The sequence below is a fragment of the Heteronotia binoei genome, chromosome 12, assembly GCF_032191835.1.
Source record: "Heteronotia binoei isolate CCM8104 ecotype False Entrance Well chromosome 12, APGP_CSIRO_Hbin_v1, whole genome shotgun sequence".
NCBI classification, from domain to species: domain Eukaryota; kingdom Metazoa; phylum Chordata; class Lepidosauria; order Squamata; family Gekkonidae; genus Heteronotia; species Heteronotia binoei.
Genome location: NC_083234.1, coordinates 60,468,475 through 60,488,872, shown reverse-complemented (window position 1 = coordinate 60,488,872; position 20,398 = coordinate 60,468,475). Strand labels below are relative to the sequence as shown.

The 20,398-nt window shown below is 48.0% G+C and overlaps 1 protein-coding gene across 2 annotated transcripts in view; it reads left to right on the top strand.

The window, feature by feature from the left end:
- Positions 1 to 1,057: 1,057 nt before the first annotated feature.
- Positions 1,058 to 20,398, top strand: part of GARNL3 (GTPase activating Rap/RanGAP domain like 3) — a 149,216-nt gene continuing 129,875 nt past the window's right edge. For both annotated transcript variants that reach the window (XM_060251124.1, XM_060251123.1), the window contains exon 1: positions 1,058 to 1,185. In XM_060251124.1, coding sequence (XP_060107107.1) covers positions 1,088 to 1,185 — 98 coding nt within the window. In that variant the 5' untranslated portion in view covers positions 1,058 to 1,087. The remainder of the gene's footprint in view (positions 1,186 to 20,398) is intronic.

The following is a 20,398-nucleotide window of genomic DNA, read 5'->3' as shown; positions in this document are numbered from 1 at the left end:
TTGGATCAGGCCAATGGCCCATCCAGTCCGACACTCTGTGTCACGCAGTGGCCCAAAAAATTATATATAAGACCTCTGCCTGAGACCCTAGAGAACCACTGCCACTCTGAGCAGACAATACTGACTTTGAGGTACAAAGGGTCTGATTCAGTTTCATGCATTCATGGAGCCAGGCAGAGGGGTGTCGCTTCAGAGACCTGGCTAGGGTCCCTCATGCTGCTGCAGCTGAGCAGAGACCTTGGCCAGTTGGAAGCAGAGAGTTTGCAAGGAATGAGGACTGCTCTCCATTCCCCCCTGGAGAAAATGGCAACTTTGGAGGGTGGGCAGTGTTCCCTCTAAGCTGAGTTAGTGTGAGCTAGCTCACAGATTGTTAGCCTCTGGCTCACAGATTTTTGTCTTCTCAGGAAAAACGGCCCCAGGGCAAGCAAACTAATCTATGCAGCAGCTCCCAAGTTTAATGCCAGTAGCTCACAGAGCAGAATTTCGGCTCACAAGACTCCACAGCTTAGAGGGAATATTGAGGGTGGGCTGTATGGCATGACCTCCCTGTGGAGCTCACCTCCCCGCAGGCACCACATCCTCAGATTTCCAGGGCTTTGCCAGGCAACTGTTGGCAACCAGAAAGTTTCCAGAAGGCCGGCCTCGCTCGCCAGAACAAACGTCTGAAATGCAGCTCAGTTGCCCCGCCAGCTCAGGGGTCTCTCCACCCTGTAATTAAGCGCTCCTGAGTGACCCGGCTTGGAAGGAAGGGATGGTCCTCTGAGCATGTGCAGAGGGCCCTGGCCCCGCCGCTCCCGCTGCAGCAGGGACTTGAGGCTTCCACGCGGACCTCTCGCTCCAGGTAGGGGACTACGCGCCTCGGTCCCTGGCCGCCTTCCCTCTCGGCTGCGCCTCCTCCCCGCGCCTCCGTGCGCCCCTCGCCAAAGCTGGGCGGATCCAGCCGGTGGGTAGGAGCGGGAGGGGGGCCGAGAGAGCGAGGCGGCCGGACAGCCAAGCCGCCCGCCCGCCCGCCACGCTGCCCGCCACGGCCCTCGCAGGATCCCCGCCGGGGGCTTCGGGGGCGGAGAGCCCCCTGCCCCCCCGGATCATGGCTCTGGAGGCGGCGCCCTTATCCCGGTTGAGGAGCCGCCGCGCCGCCCTGCTCCGGAAGGGAGTCAGCTTCGAGAGCGAGCCGGAGAACGACAAGTAAGCCGAGCCCACTGGGGTCTCTATGCGTGCCGGGGGGCGAGAGATGGGGAAAGTCATCGGGGCGGGGGGCTTCGGATCGGTGGGGAAATCCCGGAGAGCGAGGCGGGACCGTCCCTCCCTCCCTCCCGCCTCACCTGCGGTCCCCCCCCCCCCCCCCCCAGTTTGGGGGGCTCTCCTTCCTCCGGACTGCAGCAGCAGCCCAAAGCGGCACGTTTGCTGCTTCTGCTCCCCGCCCTGCCAACGACTCAGGGACCCGGATGTCTCTGTGACATTCGAGGAGACCCTCTCGGAGTTCGATTGCGGGGAGGGGGGAACTAGCTTTCTTCCCGCTTTCCTCTGGCAGCTGTTGGGTTCCATTCAAAGCCAGCGCAGGCGAGCGAGCGCCGCCAAAAGTCTCCATGGAGATAGATAAGAGACACCCCCCCACACCCCCACCCCCGCTCCCAGTCCCGCTGCAGGGTGGGCCGGAGAGTCTGCTCAGTCCCCCTTTAGGATCCCCTCAGCCTGCCGAGGGGCTTTACATTTGCAACACCGAAGTGTCTGCTCGGGATCTCTTCGGAAGAGGAAGCTTTGCTGGCTCAAAACCAAGGGCCACGAGTCATCTTGGCAAGGATCCTGGTCGGCTCGGAATTGCCCGGTGAGCCGCAATCTGCCTTCTCCTGACCCTTTCTTACCGGGAAATGCTGATCGCCACCACTTTGGGATCAGGAAGCAATTTTCTCCAGACCAGTTGTGCCAGGGATCCTGGAGGTCTTGTCGTCTTCTGAGCATGGAGGTGGGGGGGGGGTCACTTGGGGTTTGTATATGGGGAGGTAGTGGTGAATTTCCTGCATTTTGCTGGGGGTTGGACTAGATGACCCTGGGGGTCCCTTCCAACTCTTATGATTCTAAGTTACAAGCATCTGAAACAGTCTAATACCATCTGGCTCAGCATTTTATATTTTGACTGGCTCTCCAGGGTCTGCAATAACATCCACTTCCTTTTGATTGGAGACGGCAGGGATTGAACCTGGGACCTTCTGCATGCAAAGCGGCTGTTCTAGGGCTCAGCCACAGCCCTCCTTTAACAAAGGGGAGAGAATCTGAATAAAAAAAAGGAAAAGAGTTGGTTTTTATACCCCATTTTTCTCTACCTTAAGAAGTCTCAAAGAGGCTTACGATCACCTTTCCTTCCTTTCCCCACAATAGGCACCTTGTAAGCAATGTTCCCTCTAAGCTGTGGAGACTTGTGAGCAAACATTCTACTTTGTGAGCTACTGGCATTAAAGTTGTGAGCTACTGCATAAATTATTGTGCTCTGGGGTCATCCTTCCTGAGCTAAGACAAAAATGGGTGAGCAGGAGGCTAAAAATCTGTGAACTAGCTCACACTAATTCAGTTTAGAGGGACCACTTCTTGCAAGGTAGGTGGGGCTGAGAGCTCTGAGAGACCTGTGACTGGCTCAAGGTCACCCAGCAGGCTTCATGTGGAGGAGCAGGGGATCAAACCTGGTTCTTCATTAGAGTCTGGTGCTCTTAACCACTGCACCACAGCTGGCTCTCTCAAAGGGCATGGAATGCCCTGTGTCCCACTTTTGATTGTGATGAAACTGGGGTCTGCTGTGGACACATACTGTCCCACTTTGTCTGAAGGCACAATTCAGTTTTTAACCCAGACTGAAAATGTCAAACAGGACCAGGATTTTGCAGCGTCTGTGAAACCAGCAGAGAAAATTGCTGTACACAAAAAATCAGTGGGGGTTATCTTCTTGATAGAGAGTGGTATGGGTGAAACGGCTGAAGCGATTAATACCAGCAAAGAAAAAAGGCTTGGACAAATTTGTGGTCTGTCACCAGCTGTTAGCCCTGATCAGGGCCTTTTTTGAGCAGGAACACACAGGAACACAGTTCTGGCAGGCTTGGCACCAGGGGGTGTGGCCTAATATGCAAATGAGTCCCTGCTGGTCTTTTTCTACAAAAAGAAGCCCTGACCCTGATAGTTTAATGGGGCCTCCATGGGAGGAAGAAGTCTGACTCCGATTCACAGATGGTGGGAACAAACCGGAGGGGGCGAGAGGGCGGGTTATCACCTGGACACCCTGCTGGTAAACATTTCTCAGAAGCTCCTTGCTGGCAGTTGGTGAAGAAAGGATGTTGTGAGAGTGAACCTTTGGTCTGATTTAGCAAAATGCTTCTTATATTCCAACTGGGAATTGAAAAACATCCTGTTAACCTGGGGGATGTCTCACGCCACAGCTGAATCTCAGAAGCTGGCACCTACAAAGAAATAATAAGATTGCCTCTGAGCATGTGTAGAATGCATTTCCCTCTCCCTTGAGGAACTTTAGCCAGACTGCAAACCCCCTGAGATTATGCAGTCATAGCACATGATGTGAACTCAAGGAAGGCCCAACTGCTAGAGTTGCCAGCCTCCAGGTGGGGCCTGGAGATCTCCTGCTCCAGCTGGCAGAGATCAGCTCCCCTGAAGAAAATGTTGCAAAAGGAGAAAGACGGTGAAAAATAACAGACAGTACTTGAACTACATTCCAACTAGTATTAATTATATTAATTGTATTAAATCAATATGTAGAAGTCTTCCACTGGAAGGATATTGTGCTTATTCATACTGTTAATGACTGCAAATGGTTTGGAATATGAAAATTGTGGACTGTCTATTACCCCTCCATGAGGAAGATGGTTGAAACGAACTGAACAGCTAGCAAGCTACATCAGAGGTGGACAGTGATGTGATGTCCAATTATTATATTCTTGGCACTTATGTACTTTGAAGGATTATTATAGAGACTGTTTTGCACAAGCACTTTATTGAATGGAAACACTGTGAGCTCATTGCCATCTGAAATCAATTTCATTGTAACATCACTTATGTGACTTGTTAGAGACTTCTACATATTGATTTAATACAATTAATCTAATTAATACTAGTTGGGATATTGCTCAAATACTGTATTAGTTATTTTTCATCGTCTTTCTCTTTTCGCGACAATTTCTTTCTGTGATTTTCTTTGCGACTTTTGCTTTCCCCTGGAGAAAATGGCTGCTTTGAAGGGTGGACTCTATGGCATTGTACCCCGCTGAGACCCCTCCCCTCCTCAAACCCCACCCTCTCCTGGATCCACCCCCAAAGTCTCCAGGTATTTCCTAATACAGACCTGGCAATCCCAACATTTGGGTCATGGTTCACTGATGGTGCAACTGCTTTGTGTTGGAAGGTCGCAGGTACTGTCCCTGGCATCAGCAGTTTTAAAAAATCTCGGGGTGGGGGGGGGGGGACATGCAGGGAAAGAGCTTTCTCTGTCTGAGATTCTGGAAAATTGTTGCTGGTCAGAGTAGGCAATATTAAGCTAGATTAGGGGTGGCCAAATTGTGGCTCTTTCACACATATTGTGTGGCTCTCAAAGCCCCTGCCGCCCTGTTGGCTGAATGGAGGTATTTCTCTCTTTAAATCACTTCTCCAAGCCAAGCCTCCTTTCTATGGGCTAGTATTTTTTTTGTATAATGCAGCTCGGAGAATGTATTTAAAGTTGCTTTATTTCCATCCCCCCCCTCCCCATCTATCTGCCTGCCTGCTTGCTCTCCAACATCTGATGTCCATGCCTTGTGACTCTCAAACGTCTGACATTCATGTCTTGTGGCTCTCATAGCTTTCTGACATTTATTCTATGTGACTCTTTTGTTAAGCAGATTTGGCCACACCTGAGCTAGATGTTTCAGTGATTTGACTTGATATAAAGTCGTTTCATATGAGACCATGTTTAGATGAAGCACTTTGGCTCAGCGTTCACATGCAGAAAGTCCCAGGTTCAATTCCTAGTATAGTGGTGGGAAAGACATGAAGATGCTCTGCTTCTGAAGTCCTGATGTGATGAGGGCTTGGTGGGTATTACATGGTGGTATGCGAATGGCACTATGTGCTTCCTGAGAGGTTTCCTTCTCTTATTTTGTGGTCCAGTGCTCATCCCTACCTGGCATTAAAAATCTATTCCGAAGCTGAATTCTTGGGGAACCATGGCTGAAATCAAATCTTCCCCCCAAGCAGTCTGGCAATCTTGACTGGAACTCAGGTCTCTGGGATCCAGGAAGTTAGGCAAGAATGAATAAGAATGGCAGATCATTACAGCAGAGTGGTGTCAAGAGAAGACAGTCATGGGAGAGGTGTGCTGCTTGCAGCACAGATAGATCAAAAGGAGGCCAGAGCAGGCAATCATGCAGAGATAGAGTAGGCAGCCTCTTCTGTGAATGGGTACTTTGGACACACAGTAGCTTTTCTCTCTCTCATCCATTCTCCAGGCCAGCCTTCCCTCCACATTCTGGGAAGTTTTCTCTTCCTCCTCCTCCATTCTATATCACCTGTAGGCTCTCTAGGTCATAGGTGTCAAACATGCGGCCCGCGGGTCAAATCAGCCCACTGTAGGGCTCCTATTAGGTCCGCAAGCAACTCACTGTTGTCTGCTTCCTTCTCCCTCTCTTGCTTCCTTCTGCATCACAACTTGCTTTGCCAGGCTTGCTCAATTGCACAGGAGCTACAGAACAAAGCTCCTCCCTTGGGGTGGAAGTGGGGGAAGGAGAACTAGCTTTGTCAGGCTCTCTCAATTGCACAGCAGAGCTACTGAACCAGGCCTTTCTTCCTTCTGTTGGCTGAGGCTCAGCAAATCAGTGAGGTGGATTAGGTTGAGTGTGTCTGTCTGTGTCCTTTATAAAGTTTATATCTCCCTGACGTGGCATTACATTTTATGACACACATGGCCCAGCCGACAAGATCAAGATCCGGCCCTCAGAGCAAATGAGTTCGACATCCCTGCTCTAGATGGTTTACAACATATCAATGAATCATCTTGACTAGTGATCATCTTCACCTTTCTCAGTATTGTCTACTCTCACCAGATGGACCAATGATCTGAATTAAGGCAGCTTTTGTATGTATGTGGGCTGGCTTGCAAAGCATGGTTTATGTTAACTGTGGTTTGGTGTCTGAATTGGCAAAGCATCAGTGGGAGCCATTGATGTTCCTCTGGAGAATGCTGCAGCATGAAAATAGGAGGAAAGTTGTGGACTTGCATGTTAAAAAAAGGAGACCAGAAACCGCCTACTTGTGATTTTGAAAGCTGATGCCACAGTTTGGGTTCTGAACAATAGTTAGTGCAAACTGTGGTTTGAGATGCTGTCTGAACAGGACCTCCCACAGGTTCTCTGGAGTGGCAGCATAGAGATTTTCTTAATGAATGCAAAACAGAGTTATTTGGAGAGTGCCATGGATATGCAGCAACGCCTTGCCTGAAAGCAAATACCCTATACTTAATCCCGTGCCCCTCCCCCCCAATATTTCAAGGAAACAAGTGGTGTGCCCTCCTGGCATGGGCTCATTCCAACTCTGAACAGCCTTTTGAAGTTTTTGCTTAAATTTAACTTCCTTGTAGTTGAAAATCATTGTAGTAGGAACTCCTTTAAATGGCCACATACCCTGATGTAGCCAATCCTCCAAGAGCTTACAGTAGGCCCTGTACTAAGAGCCCTGTAAACTCTTTGAGGATTGGCTATATCAGGAGCATGTGGCCTAATATGCAAAGGAGTTCCTGCTACAAAAAAAAGCCCTGATGTCACCTGTCATTGCAGACAGGGAAAAAATGTACTCACCTGTGGCCCTCCCTCCCTGTGGCTCCTTTCTAGAACTGAACCTTCCAGTTAAACACTGGCCATGCAATCCTAAACAGTTTCAAGTGGATTCAGAAGGCTGTAACGGTTTAGGATTGCACTGTAATTTCCTGTCCTTGTCATGTAGGAATGCAGGGACAATGTTAGGCTGCAATCCTATCAATACTGAATAATCCCCCATGGAGCTCAAAGGGATTTTCTTCCCAGTGAACGTGTGTAGAATTATGCCCTTAGTTTCACCCTGAGTAACTGTGATTTGTAGCCTGGGTTTAATCCAGGTATAAAGGCCCTATTAGTGGGGGAGGGAACTAACTTTGGTTAGCTGATGCCCCCATAGTCCCGGACCATGCGTAACTAGAGTTTGTGTTTAACTAGGATTCTTGGCCCCAGAGGAGAGGTGCAGACACAGAGAAATGTGCTGGCATTCTGTACATTCTCCCTTAAGCTCCAGTTATAGGTGACATTTGAGAGCAGCCAAGTTTTAAAATGCCAGGTTTCGATGTGGAATGCAGGGTTGCCAAGTGGGGCGAGCCCGCTCTAGTCATTCGCAGGCAAGGGGACGGGGAGCCGCTAGATCCATTGGCCTCGACATAGGCCTTGGCAGCCCTCTCTTTAGAAACTGCCCTGCTTGTTGGGCCAGCTGTGCTGGCAGGGGAGCCGGCTTTGGAGCTGCAAGGGAATCATGCGGCCACCGTTTTATTTAAAAAGTCTCAGCAAGGAAAGTTAGGTAAATGGGGCTAAAGGGATCATGGGAAGGATTTGAACATGGCCAGTTAGTCAAAGTGGTGACCACGTGGGTTAGAATTGGATGGAAGTGGCTAAATCAAATTTGTTTTTAAAACTGGGATGGCAACTAGGGTTGCCAACCTGCAGGTGGCACCTGGAGATCTGCTATTACAGTTCTCTCCAGATGATAAGCTTCCCTGGGGGGGAAAATGGCTGCTTTGGAGAGGAGTCTGTGGCATTATACCCTGCTGAGGTCTGTCCCCTCCCCAAACTCTGCCCTCCCTGGATATTTTCCTTGCCAGGAAAATCTTCAGGTATTTTCTTATTCAGGGTTGGCAACCCTGTGTGTGCAACAGACCTGGAGACAAAAGTCCTGTCCCTTTAGTACAGTGGCTCCCAACCTTTTTGGCACCAGGGACCGGTTTTGTGGAAGACCATCTTCCCACAGACTGGTGAGGGGGTGGTGCTTGGTTTTTTGCTTCCCCAGGCTGCCCCCCCCCCCCCCGCATCCCATCCCTGCCTCACATGGCGGTCTTTTAATGGGGAGAGGGAGACTAGAGCTGTTTCTGCCACTTCCCCACTAGGTGGCCAGGCAGCAGAAGGCCAATCTGCCTCCCCCTCCCATTTAAAGACCCCCGTCGATCAGCTGATTGGGTCCTGGGCGGGCAGAAGGGGCAGTGGGGCTGCTCTACCTCACTCCGAGGCTGCTTCCCTGCCTCAGAGCAAGGCTGCGTTGCCTCTTTCATCTGCCTGGGTCATGGGCAGGTGGAGGCAGTATGGCGCCTCTGCCTCCCTTCACGGCCTGATTGCTAGCAGGCCACGGACCGGTACTGGTCCACAGCCTGGTGGTTGGGGGCCCCTGCTTTAATAGATGCTCTATGAGTGAAAATGGGCAGCAGAAGCTTTCCATGGCGAGGAGGTAAGGAACACCACCGGGTATACAGCATCTTGTTAAGACACTGTTAAAGGGACAGGGCTCTTTTATGTATGTCTGTTGGCTGGGCTTTTTTTTGAGCAGGAATGCCCAGGAATGCAGTTCTGGCTGGCTTGGCATCAGATGGTGTGGCCTAATATGCAAATGAGTTCCTGCTGGGCTTTTTCTACAAAAACGCCCCGTGTGGAACTATCATGACATCAGAGGGTGTGGCCTAATATGCAAATGAGTTCATTCTGGACTTTTCCTGCAAAAAAAAAAAAAGCCCTGCCTATTGGCAATCCTAATTCAGGTAGAGTAGTGTGTGTTTGTGTGTTGACGTTGCAGAGAAGCCTGAGCATGAGACAGAGCAAGGGAAAGCAGAATGTGGATGAGAGCGATGATCACAATGATCCAGTCACGAATGTGGCCAAATTACTTGCTCAGTCAGCAGAAGATGGTTGGAAAGAAACCAGTGAATCCTTTGAAAAGCGAATCATGCAGAGACTCAGCAGACAACCTCTCCTGTAGGTTCGGACTGCCTTCCATTTTTCTATTTCTCATAGCATATTTCTATTTCTATTTCTTTCTTTTTTTTTTAAATCACCCTAGTGTCCCAATGTGTGAATTTTTGCTTGACTATCATATCCTCTTCTTATAATTTCAGCAATGGCTCCTTTATTCTTCCAGGTTCCCTGCACCCTTAACAACCCCATGGAAATCAGGAATCTGGCAGGCACCATTTTTCCTAGCACTGAGATGGGGAAAACTTTACTTGTTCAATTTTAATTCGTCACACAGTTTTGATAGTTACCAGGAATCCTCCCAGAAAGAAAAAAGTCTGTCTTATATTTCCCTGTATTCCTGATCTGGTAATAATTTGCAGGATACAGACTAATCTAGCGCTGTCATTTCCTTGCACTGCATTTTTCCTCCTCATTTGTTTAATGAGCTGTTTTTCAGAAAACGAAATGGAAAGATCTTCCTTTTTGTTCCTCCCCCCCCCCTTTTATGCTTTTGGCATCTACATATTTGAAGTTCTTGGAAATTACAATCTGAACACTGGCAGCAGATTTCTTTGTTGCTATGTGGCTTCGGGGTCTTTTAAATCAGCCAGTGACAAAAGTGGACGGCCATTTTTTCACTGGTGCCAAGAAGAAAATCTGCTGGGTTGGTGGTTTGGAGCATGCCTCGTTTGTGGTGCAATCCTGGTTTTGATGCCTGGCTTTCACCTTGTGGCCTCCTTCCAGGAGAAGGATATTTCTGCCACATCTCTTTATGGAATGTGGTATGATCAATCACTCTAAATTCAAGGACTCATTGGCATTACTCACTCTCCCAAGAGGCAGCTTGTTGTGCCTCTGCATGAGTCACTGCTCTAGGCAGGCCTCCTTCCTGGTACATTCCAGAGAAAGCTTTGCCATCAGCCCATTGGATGAGAGAGAAAATGGAAAAAGAGTTGATTTTATCCAGTGTACAAGAATTGGTGATGGCGGGGAGGGAGCTAGAACCTCGGTGGTGAGCAACTAGCTTTCTTGAAATGCCACTTTAAAGATGGAGCAAGAGGCAGAGGTCCAGTTTCCAGATCAGCCGTGCTTCATGGGGGCCTGCTGGAGACACTTTTTGTCATCCACCTTTTGGCAAATGAAGTGGCTAGATTTGGTCCGGGGTCTTCCAGTTACTAAACCTTTCACAAGAGTTACCAGATCTGGATAGAGCTTCCATGATGTTAAAACCTGATAATCAAGATAATGGCACCTTTCCCCATCTGCATCCTCATTTATGAGGTTACAGGTTAAACCAGGAATTTCTTGATCCAAATTCCATCTCAGGCATGAATGGCTAGGATGATCTGTCTAGTTCTGAGTGGTCAGGATGAAAAAAGGCAAAAACAAATGGTGATAGTGTCGTGGGAGTGAACATGTATTGGTGGAATTGGGGCTTTTTAGTATCTCATCAATAAACTTTTTGAGTTCCTTAGATGTTTCTCAGAAGTTTCCTGATGAGAAGTTTGGTAACAGGATAACTGACTTCCCTGAAATATAACCTGTGATATGTCCAACAGTGGTTACTAGCCATGGTAACTGTAGGGAATCTCCACATTCAGAGGCAGTGAACCTCTAAATATCAGTGCTAGGAGGCAACATTAGGGGAAGACCGCAGCCTCTACATCCTGTTGTTGACCCTCCAGAGGAAGTGGTAGGCCACTGTTTGAGAAAGGATGATGGACTGGTCTGGTCCAATAGGGCTCTTCTTACGTTCTTTTGACTATCTTGTGTCCCATGTTCTTATGCCCCGCGTAGCAATGTACGGTCACAGGAAAAAAGCTGGGTGTGTTAGACCATGGTTAGGGTGAGGTTTGACTGTATGTGAATATTTCCCAGAATCCTTTACCATGCACAGAGAATCCCTGACTCAGTGCTCAGTGGAGAGATTGGTGGCCATGCAGAGTGTCCTCAGAAAGTTCCAAACTTTGAAAGCCAGCAATGAAGGGCGGGGGTGGGGGTGGAGTTTGCATATAAATAATACAAAATGCACTTCATGCTGGGTGGAGCCATGGCGCTGTACTAGAGCACATGGCTTGCACATGTTCAGACCCTGGCAGTTCTGGTTAAAGGGTCCCCAGTTCATATGATTCTGCCTTGTACCACGTCAGGCTGTTGCTCCATCTAGTTCACTGCTGTCAACTCTGACAGGCAGTGGCCCTCCAGGGCCCTAGGCAGAACATCTCTCCCAAACACCTGAGATCCTTTCATTGGAGATGATACTTGGATCTTCCCCATGCTGAGCATGTATCAGATACTGGGAAAGACCTTCTTTTGCTTGGGACTCTAGAGAGCCGCCACCAATCAAGCTAGACAATGCTGAGTTAAATGGACCAGTCACCTGTCTCAGAAGAAAGCTGTTTCATTCACAGGGATGGTTTGGTGGCAGAATATCTGCTTCCATGCTAAACGTCCCTGGATCAGTTCCTGGTATCTCCAGTTAAAGGAAAGGCTTTCGATGCCTAAGAAGAAGCTGCTGGTCAGAGCAGACAATGCTGATCTAAGAAGGTTTATATGAATGCAGCTGTTTTGGAATTTTCATGTAAACGGATTTGGCTATGGAAGCGGGGATTTTGAGCCCTCATCTGTCAGGACGCTTTCCTGCTCAATCAGCCTGGGCTGCGCAAGACCACTGCCTTGGCTTTCAGTGACGCTTGTTCGGGAAACCTGGCAGATTGCTCCTTTTGGCTCCTGCCTTTGCTATTTTTCCTTCTTCAGTATCATGACTTGTGACCTTAAATGGGCAGAAAGAGATCTAAACAAAACCCAACTGCAGTCCAGACAGCTAGCTGTAGATTCTGGATATGTCTAGCCATAGAACAACCCCAGATTTGCTATCCTTGGGGGCTCCATCTCTCCTGACATTTCCATTCAAACGACTGCAGTGTTTGAAATCCAGCTTTGCTGTTTCTGCCATGCCCGACTGTGCCTTTTCCACTTCAAATTCTGTTCCCTGGTTAATAGTATTTACCAGGGCCTTTTGGGTAGAAAAAGTCCAGCAGGAACTCATTTGCATATTAGTCCAAACCCCGACATCACCATTTTTTCACATAGGGGTTTTCTATGTAGAAAAAGCCCAGCAGGAACTTATTTGCATATCAGACCACACCCCTTGACACGAAGCCATCCGGAACTGCGTTCCTGCTCAAAAAAAGCCCTGGTATTTACTCTTAGTTTTTAAAAATCCTATGCTGAGATTTTCATCCCAATGTTGTGTGTCTTTGTGTTTTGTTTTGTTTTTAAATTGTGTAGTATAGTGGTTAGTATATCAGGCTAGCATCTGAGAGACGCGAGTTCGAATCTCTGCTCATGCCATGGAAGCTCACTGGGTGACTTTGGGCCAGTCACATTCTCTCAGCCTAACCTCCCTCGCAGGGGTTTTGTGAGGATAAAATGGAGGAGAGGAGAAAGATGTAAGCCACTTTGGGTCTCCATTAAGGAAAAGAGGGATATAAATGAAATAAATAAAATATATACCTTTTAAAAAGTATGATCTCCAAGGCATCAATAATGCAATCAAGCAAGCAAACAAAAACTTCCACCAACACTGACCGTCAGCGCAATCCTAAGAAGAGTGGCACCTTTTAAGACTTCAGTGAACTTAACAGGGTATATTCCTGTGCAGGATTGTACTTATTCATTCAGTCAATCATTCGGTCAGTTCTTTAACTCCAGAAAATTGCTCTACTCCAAATCCTGCTCTGATCTATTCAATGCAGTTTACTGGGTACAAAGTGCCATCAAGTTGCAGCTGCCTTATGGCACCCCCATGGGGTTTTCAAGGCAAGAGATGCTTAGAGGGGGTTTGCTATTGCCTGCCTCTGAGCAGCAATCCTGGGCTTCCTTGGTGGTCTCCCATCCAAATACTAAGCAGGGCCTGCCCTTCTTCGCTTCTGAGATCTGATAATATTGGGCTAGCCTGGGCCATCCAGGTCAGGGCAAAGTATTCTTAAGATTGCACGGTTAGTGTAAGACGTAGTGCTGGTGCAGTGGTTAAAGCAGCAGATATGGAATTGGGATATGCAAGGCCGCACTCTACTCTGAAGCTCATGATGCTGAGCCAATCACACATTTCAGCTGAACCTCCTTCACAGGCTTGTTGTGAATAGAAAATAAAGATGGAGGAACCTTGCACAACACTTTGAATTCCTTGTGTTGCATGCAGCACTTCGGAGGAGGTGCTGACTGCTAATAGTATAGTATTTGGTTTAACCTTACAGGTCATCTCTAATCCATTGCTCTTGGTGGGAAGGAGGGATAAAGAATGTATATGCTACGGATAGTTGAGGCTGTTGCAGCACAAACAGAAGACAAGAAGATGGAAGACTGCAGATTTATACCCCGCAATTCTCTCTGAATCAGAGACTCAGAGCGGCTTACAATCTCCTATATCTTCTCCCCCCACAACAGACACCTTGTGAGGTGGATGGAGCTGAGAGGGCTCTCACAGCAGCTGCCCTTTCAAGGACAACCCCTGCGATAGCTATGGCTGACCCAAGGCCACTCCAGCAGGTGCAAGTGGAGGAGTGGGGAATCAAACCCGGTTCTCCCAGATAAGAGTTCGCACACTTAACCACTACACCAAACAGTCCTGTGACACCTACATGACAAAGCACACATATTGTAATTCCAAAAGAGGGAACGATTGGAATCTCTTGCAATAAAGGCAAAGCAGGACTCTGGTGGCATTCATTTACTGTCGTATCTCTGGGTGATCCGAGCCCTCTTCATCAAGATTCAGCGGCTGTCTGGGGCCTCGGAAAGAAAATAAGGTTTGAGAGCCTTTAACAAAGGCTGCCAGGAACTGAACCTGTGACCTTCTGGTGCTTCACCACTGAGCTCTGTCTATATGGCTAAGCCAGCTGAAGAACAGCTTTTGTGGGCTAGGAGCTTCAGCGGACTTACCTGGCAACGCTGAATTAAGCTCTCCTCGGCTTGCCGCCAGCCTTCCTCTCTGAGCATAACTGCGATTCTCTCTGGGCTGTGCCAGCCCCGTGGTGCTGTTTCCCTCTTTGCTGCATTGTGTGCTGCCCTCCCCCTAAGGGGGGGGAAACAACCCCTCTCACTCCTGCAAAGAGGCAAGATTGGAATCCTGAGTTTAAACTAGGCGGTGTCTTGCTGACAAATGTGCGTCATTCATGCCAGCCCTTTGCTGTTTCTTCTTCCTTTTCCATTTTAAAAAATTAGCCTGTCTTCTCTCCCCCACCCCCTTTGGTTGCTTGTTGTTCATGCTAAATGGATAAGAAATGCTGACAGGATGAGGTAAGGGAAGAAGCCTTTAGCAGTGCTATGAATGGAAGCTTTCCCCCTCCGAACGCATTTCAGATTATTTTCGCAGTGCTGCAAAGGGTGGCTCGCTTTCTACATGCCCATGGTGATGATTTTTTTTTAACCATGCAAAGGTTGCCTGTGTATTGTTTTCCAGCTTGTCTAGGTCATATAAACATATTGCAAATTTCAGACCCAAATATGGAAACATTCCTCCTAAAACCTTTCCGGGGGGGGGGGGGGGGACTCCCATGTTTATTCAGTTGGTAGGACTGATGAAGTGTTGGTGCTATATATACACACACACACTAAAGCAACTTTGCTGATATTGCACTTTCAGATATATATAATCCATAGCTTGGGGAAAAGAAGGGAGAATCCTTGGCTGTGTTAAGGGATTGGGGTGTGCCTGAGTCTCTGCCTTTCTCATAGAAGACCACAAGAGGGCACTAAAGAGTAGCTGATGTTAGCGATAAGATTATATTAATTCCTGGCTTTGGAAGCAAGAGGGAGAAAAAATCCTTTCTTGTGGCTGAGAATAAAAACTTCAAGAGATGGAAAGTGAGATCTGCACCAAGGGTACTGGGAGTGGACTGGCTTCTTTCAAATCATGTTTTTATTTGTTGGCGTTAGATGTCTAAATGCAATTAAATGCTTCAAGTGTGAGAGAAGCTGTGTTCCAGGGAAGGATGCTGAATTCTATGACCAAACAGCCTCCTGAAGTGCAAAGCAAGTAGGTTGTATGGAAGGAAGGCTTGAATAGTGACTCGGGGCTGGGGGGGGGGGGGAGGGAGGGTAAAATGCAAGGCTGTGCACAGATCCTTGCTGGAATCCTTATAGATGAAAGCTGGAATCTATAATTGGGGTACTCCTCCCATATTATCTGGCCCACCAGTTAAAATCCTGTTCCAGTCCTGTTCTTTGCACTCCCACCTGTGGAGGTGAGGCAGATGGCAGCCAAAGAAAGGACTTTTTCAGTGGTGGCACCTCACCGGAGGAGGAATGCACTCCCCTGAAATTAGCCTGCTGCGTAGCATATTCTCTTTTTGGTGCCAGGACAAAACATTTATTTTTGCCTGGGCTTTTAACTAAAGGGTTCCATTGTTTAAAGTTATTTTTGGAGTAAGCTTCTAGCCTGAGGACTGTTTTACATGTAACATTTTGAAATTGTTGCTATTATGTCTTGTTTTTGTGTCCTAGCTTGTTTTTATGCTATGTTTTTATATAGCTTGTTTTTATGATTTCATTATGATGTTTTTCTTGCAAGTGGTCTGAAACAGTGTTTTTTTTGAGAGATGTCATATAAGTTTTTCTAAATAAGCAAATATTCGCTGAGCTTTGACTATGGGGGAAAAGTAGGGTTCTAAGTCCTCGAGAGGACAGAAAGGCGTACAAACTGCATGGTTTCTGCAGGCCAGAGATCAGCATGTGGGGGAGTCATGTTGTGCAGACAGTCAAGCAGTCCATGTTTTACTTTGTCAACAAGCTGGGCCATATAAGACAATTTCATGGACCAAGGTATTTAGGAGAGGAGTTGGGAAGGGGATCCAGAGAAAAAGCTGAGCCCACCAGTAGAAGGGACTGAGGAACCAATACCAGAGAGAAAAAGTATTTCTGAAAATATTTCTAGCAGCCCCGTTTGCCAGAAAAGGCCAGCATGTAGCCAGACCAGGCCCCAAAGAGACATGTTATCAGAGAGATCCCAGAAGCCAGAGTTCAAGGAGCCTTGGAAGATGCTCTGCTACTCAAGGTACCCCAGCAGTATGTCTGCATTATCAACATTTTTCCTGCACACATACCCCCAGCTGCCATAAGGACAGGGGTTGTTTTGTAGAAAAATAGGTGGTGGAGCTCATTAGTATAACTCATTAGCATATGCTGTCCCCTCACCAGCCAAAAGCAACCTGATGCAAGAAAGAAGAGCCCCGGGTGAGCGAGGCCGGCTTGGGCTGGCTAGTGATCCACTCAGCTCAATCAGGCCTCGCTCACCTGGGGCTCTCCTGGGCCGCCCCCCCCCCCAGGCAAAAGGCCAACAAGCTACCCACCACCCAAAATCACATAAAAAGTGGAGAAAGGGTGGCACGGGCTTCTCCAGGGGTTAATGAGGGTGCTGGGGTGTGGCAAAGCCCCAGATGTCTGGCTGGTTGCCCGCTCCCCTAATCCAGGGATTGTTTATTTATTTATTCAATTTATATCCCGCCCTCCCCACCAAGGCGGGCTCAGCACGCTTACAACATAAAAGCTAGAACAATAAGATTAATAAATATTAAAATGCATATACAATAATTTACAATAGTTAAAACAGTAAAACAAGAACAAAGAGTCTGACAGTTCGGTGCTATTCTCACAGCCTTCCTTTGCAGTTTTTAAATACCAGTTAGTTATATGTCAACCAGAAGAGGACCGCCTTACAGGCCTTGCGGAACTGCCCAAGGTTCCGCAAGGCCCTCACCTCCTCTGGTAGCTGGTTCCACCAGCAGGGGGCTGTGATTGAAAAGGCCCTATCCCTGGTTGACTTCATATGGGCCTCCTTCGGCCCGGGGATTACTGGCAGATTTTGGGAACTAGATCTGAGTACTCTCTGCGGAACATGTGGGGAGAGACGGTCCCTAAGGTAGGTAGGTCCTAGGCCATATAGGGCTTTAAAGGTAATAACCAGCACCTTGTAACGAACCCGGTATATTATTGGCAGCCAGTGCAGTCCCCGGAGCCCCGGCTGAATGTACAGCTGCACCTACTATTCAATGGACAAGGTAGGTGGGGAGGAAGATGGGGAAAGTTCAGGAGCTGTGCTCCTGTGAGCACCTGCTGAATTCAAGGCCTGCATAAGGATATGTGTTTTGCTGATCATATACATAAAAGCCACTTCCCTATGTTTGGAGGGGCTTTAGAGTAACCAAGTGCTCCAAGTGTTTATACCTGTTGCTTTTTCCATCGTTCCTCTCTTTGATTTGCTGCTGGGACTCACGAAGGTGGTGGTGGTGGTGAACAGCCTTGTCAGTTTCACAGGTACCCTGTCAGGTTTAGATTCTCTTATATCCACAAGGGCTACATCAGACAGACAGACAGACAGACAGACAGTCATTTTTTATTACGGTCAATTGACCAATCATATAACACATTTACAAGGGCTACATATACAAGCCCCTTTGAAGCTGGCGAAAGTGGGCAGACTTTGACAACGGACCCTGTCAGTTTCAATGGAAGGCAGTGAGTTCGAGCTGAGGAAGAAATGCACAAACTAGCCTTGCATGTGACCAAAAAGATACTTCTGTACATGGAAGAGCACCTAAAAGGAATGTGCAAAAAGCCTTTCCAAGATATGTACAATTCTGTGGGAAAATGGAGGATGAGAAATAAGCAGAGAGGTTAAAATACACAAGTAGATGGTCGATCCACCCTCCTGTATTTATTTACAGCACTCTTTTCTCTAGTCAGCCAGTTTACTTTAAAATCTGATGCAAAGGCATTGAAAACTCTCCTGCCTTTCACATGTGCATGCCAGTGGCGGGCAAGAAATGCTTTAAGTGGTGCATTTGCCAGTGTTTCAGACAACGCAGCGCCCTACTCAGCAACTCAGTGGTGTGTGGGCCAAATGGGCCTGAGGACAGACACCAGCTGGCACACCAGCCTACTCTTTTAGAAGATAAACAGAGACTTCTAAATCCTGGCAAATGAAGTCCAATGGAAATCAATGGGATTTACTTTGAAGGAAACATGATTAGGATCCTCCCACCATTCTAGCCACACTTCCAGCTAACCGGCTGCAGGAGGGAGGGGAGGCCACCAGAAATAGGCTTTGGGGCCCTGCAGCCAGCTGTAAATGTGCTGGCAATGGAATGGAAGAGGAAAAGCAAGAAAGGACTTGGCCCCTGTGCTGGAGTCTGCATCACTGGCCAATGCAGTTGCCAACCAGGGCAGCTGCTTGGCACAGAATTTAGATGATTGAGAAGCTGTGTGTTTCAGAGTCTGTCTGAAGGGAAATCAGGCTTCGGTTGCAGGACTGCTGATAGGATGAGGTATAGGGGGTTAGAATGTTCTAGCTTGGTGATAAATGCGACTCGCCGAAACATCCTAAGTGAACCTCAAAGTTCATGGCAGGAGATGCAGAAAGAGCTGTTTGTGCATGGGTGCTGTATACCGTTGTGCATACCTGATCTCAGAGAAGTTGCTACAGAGTTGGGAAAGGGGCATAACAAAGCAGTCAAATTTATTATTATTACAAGTGGGAATCTGCAAATACTTTCACCCTGCCCTCCACTATTCCCTCTTTCCTTTTCCTGAAAGCCCCCATAGTCTCTCCCAATTCCCTGCTTCCTTCTCTCTTTCTAGGGTTGCCAAGCTCCAGATAGGGCCTAGAGATCTCCTGGAATCATAGTAGATCTCCCAGCTACAGATATCAGTCGGCCCCTCCCCTCCTTAGAGTTGCCAGCTCCAGGTTGGGAAATGCCTGAACATATGGGGGTGGAGCCTTGAGAGGACAGGTTTGAGGAGGGAAGCAACCTACCTTACTAGGGTATAATGTCATCAAGTCCACCCTCCAAAGCAGGCATTTTCTCCAGGGGAATTAATCTCTGTCAACTGGAGAGCACCTGTAATTTCAGGTGCTCTCTAGCCTCCACCTGGAGGCTGGCAACACTAGTTCTTGTGGAAGAAATGGCCATTTTGGAGGGTGGAGTCTATGACATTATACCCCTCTGAGCCCCTCCCCCTCAAATCCCACTCTGCCCATACTCCACTCCCAAATCACTAAGCAATTCTTAACCTGGAGTTGGCAACCCTCTCTCCTTCCCACCCAATGGCCAACCTACTTTTATCTGCCCCTCTGTCTTAAGCTCTCCCTCTCCTCGCCCCTGCAGTCTTTATTTAGGAACACTGTGACCCAGTTGTGTCGTACCAGCTACTGGGCCAGGCCAACGTTCATGGTGGGGAACCTTCAAGGACTTGTGGAGTGACACCTGACCTTCCCCTGTATCCTCCTCCACATACCATTTTTTCTTTCTCTCCTCCTGGCAACTCCCAAATTCTCTCCCCTTTCCCCCCGCTTCATTCTCTCCTTCTCAGCCATTTGCCAGCCTCCCGCCTTCAGCTGCTTTTGTTCTGCATTTACTTTATTTAGACCCCCACTCTTCTCCACAGTGGGGACCAAAGCAGCTTACATTATTCTCTCCTCTCCTTTTATCTGCGAGGTAGGTTAGGCTGAAATTATGTGACTGATCCAGTCACTCAGTGAGCTTCCACAGCAAGATGAGGATTGAAACCTGAGTCAACTGCTACACCACACTGGCTTTCATGGGGTGGCTGCTGTTGAACAGAAGCAGGCAGCAAGGCGTAGCTGAGACACACAACCCAGAGGTTGCCTTCAGGCCTAGGATTGCCAGATTTCAGGTGAGACCTGGAGATCTCCCAGAGTTACAACTGAACTTGAGAACAGAGATCTGCCTCCCTGGAGAAAATGACAGTTGGGAGGGTGGGCTCTATGGCATTATATATGGCAAAGGCCTTTCCCCTCCCCAAACCCTGCCCTCCTCAGACTTTACAACAAAATCTCCAGGAATTTCCCAACTTGGAACTAGCGACCCAAATAAGGTCTGGCCCCAACTAGTCCCCCTGCAAAGGTCAAAATAGGAATGGAAAGGACCCTGCCCTCTCTCCCTGCCTGTTTACTCACAGAAACACAGTCTGGAGTATTCTGGTTGCCTAGCAACTGCCACCTAGGGAACTGTTGCTTAAAGCGACAGCTGCTCCTTTTATAATTTGGGGGGGGGGGGTTATACCCCCAATGTAGGGTTTTTTTAGATTTTACATTATTCTGCAAACCTGGGGCTTCTTTCAGGTTAGCAGAAAGATCTGTCTTGTCTGTTCACAGCTCCAGTCGCTGGGTTTAAGAATCCTCAGATCTGGCTGACTTCTTTATTAGTATAGAGATTATTTGCAAAATGTATATGCTGCCTTTCTGTCATTACAAACTGATCAAGAGCTTGGGGCACTTCTTTATGCGGAAAGGCTAACCAATCCGTTGTTTTCTAGGGCAGAGAAAGGGCAAGTAAGTAAGGGAGGAGGCATGACAGAAGGTTATAAAATGATGCGTGGTGTGAAGAATGTGG